The 2,001-nt window shown below is 60.4% G+C and overlaps 2 protein-coding genes across 2 annotated transcripts in view; both read right to left on the reverse strand.

Annotated features, from left to right (window-relative positions):
- The window catches only part of SDRG_15896 (hypothetical protein), a gene marked incomplete at both ends in the record, with an annotated part of 1,898 nt that extends 864 nt beyond the window's left edge, over positions 1–1,034 (reverse strand). Inside the window, one exon of the mRNA XM_008622082.1 lies at positions 10–1,034. Within this exon, the coding sequence (XP_008620304.1) occupies positions 10–1,034 (1,025 nt within the window). The remainder of the gene's footprint in view (positions 1–9) is intronic.
- Positions 1,035–1,421: 387 nt separating this feature from the next.
- SDRG_15897 (hypothetical protein) lies at positions 1,422–1,895 on the reverse strand (the record flags this gene model as incomplete). The annotated part of the gene is made up of 1 exon (XM_008622083.1): positions 1,422–1,895. One exon carries the CDS (start codon positions 1,893–1,895, stop codon positions 1,422–1,424), a length of 474 nt encoding a protein of 157 aa, XP_008620305.1.
- Positions 1,896–2,001: the final 106 nt, after the last annotated feature.

Below are 2,001 nucleotides of genomic sequence, written 5' to 3' on the forward strand. Positions count from 1 at the left end.
CCAAAGTACAAGGCGAACGTGGCCTTGAGCTCCTCGACGTACGCGCGGTTCTCCATCCACGACTGGAACGCGAGCGAGTTGGCGCGCAGAATGTCCCAGGGCTGCACACCAGCAGGCGACGGCACGTCCGTGCGCGACGAGAAGCCGGCCATGAGGGTCGACTGGACCTCTTTCGAGACGACCCAGTTGACAAAGAGCTTGGCGGCCGCGGGGTGCGGCGCCTTGTTGAGAATTGCGATGCGCTGGCCCCACGCGAGGTAGTCGGACGTCGCGTTGGGTCCGGCAATGACCTTGGTCGTGTTGGTGTACGACGGGCCGCCCGCGACACCGATCGCTTTGGTCTGCGCCGTGACGGCGACGCCGGCCATGTGCGAGCCGCGCTGGAAGAAGATCTGCTGCGCCGCCATCTTCTTGACCCAGTCCCAGCCGTACGCCTTGACGTAGCGGTCGTACACGAAGAGAGCCGCGTCATCGTCGTGCGGGTAGGACGACGCAATGAGACCCGCGTACTTGGGGTCCGCGAGGTCTTTGGCGGTCGCTGGCGGCGCGAGGCCCTTGGCCTGCAACAACGCCTCGTCGTAAAAGTAGCTGAACGAGTAGACGCCGTGCGAGAGCCACGCGCCGTCGGGGTCCGTGAAGCCCTTGTAGACGCTGCTGAAACCCTTGGGCTTGTACGAGAGGAGCTTGCCTTCCTTCTTCCAGCGCGGGTAGTCCTGAAGAGTTTGGAGCGCGACAACGTCCGCGACGAGCGAGTTGGTCGCGAGCTGGTTGTCGATGCGCGCGTTGTGGTACTTGCTATAGTCGACGACCATGGTGAGGTTGACCTTCGGGAACGCGGCGCGGAAGGCGTCGGCGACAAAGGCTTGCTGTGCGGCAAAGTCGCCGCCGTGGTACACGACGAGGTTGCCGCCTTCCGTGACGGCGTCCTTGTAGAGCTGCGCCACGGACTTGGTTTCCTCCGAGACGGCGCACGGGGACGGCGCGGCGACGACAAGCATCACCGGAAGCGAGGCGAGGAGGCGGAAGAGCTGCATGCGATGCGTGGGAGAAGAATCCAAAGTGAAAATGACAAACGAGATTAAAGACATCAACAGACAACTGCAGTAGAGGTGGCATTTTCCGGAGGTTGCTTCCGAGTCCTTCGCAGCAGTCTCCACTGAGATTGCCCTATCTCGGAGGAGGTAAGTCGATCGTTTGTCTCTCGGAAGTAAGCTCCGCAAAAACCAACGAAGTCCGATGGGCATCTGGTTCCATCAAATCGGATGATGGCCCTTGTAGCGAGCCAACAACTGGCTCGCGTTACAAACCCTTGCTCTGATGCTTCCCATCACAAATACATTGTAGAAACAGACAAATCTTAGAAGCCAAAGAGTTGACTTTATACGTTAACGAAACGTCCAAACAGCACATGTGTCGACTTATTACATCATCGCAACAGCGGCGGCCGTGAGCGCGAGCGCCGTCGCACCGGTCACGGTCGCGGCCGAGCTGGGCTTCGTCGTCGGGGCCGTCGTGGTCTTGGCGGCGGCAAGGACCTTGTTGATGCCAGCGGTGAAGTCATCAAAGGTCATGGCGCCAAAGGTCGCCGTTGTCAACTCAGCGCCCTTGGCGAGGTTGCACGGCGGGTTGATCTTCTTGAGCACGCCCGCGAGCTCGTTGAAGTACGTCTTGCACTCGGACGACTTCATGAACGCCTCAAGAGTCGCCATGTCAGCGGGCTGCCACGACGGGTCGATCTTGGCAACGTCGATGTTGAGGGACTTAGCGCACGGCGGAAGAGGACCCGTGGCATTGGCCAAGAGGGCGCTGACACCCGCAAGGTTCTCCACCGTGCAGTCGGGGACCGTGGCCGAAGCGGCGACGGCGAGCGAGGCGAGGATGGCAAAGGTCTTCATCGTGTGGTGGTAAGTTGTAGAATGAGCGCATTGAACGCCGTAGCTAGCCCTTCCCGTGCAGCTGCAGTGCAACTATAGCACGTTATCCAATTGACAACTAACGTGG

This window comes from Saprolegnia diclina (genome assembly GCF_000281045.1).
Source record: "Saprolegnia diclina VS20 unplaced genomic scaffold supercont1.104, whole genome shotgun sequence".
In the NCBI taxonomy this organism is placed as follows: Eukaryota; Oomycota; class Saprolegniomycetes; order Saprolegniales; family Saprolegniaceae; genus Saprolegnia; species Saprolegnia diclina.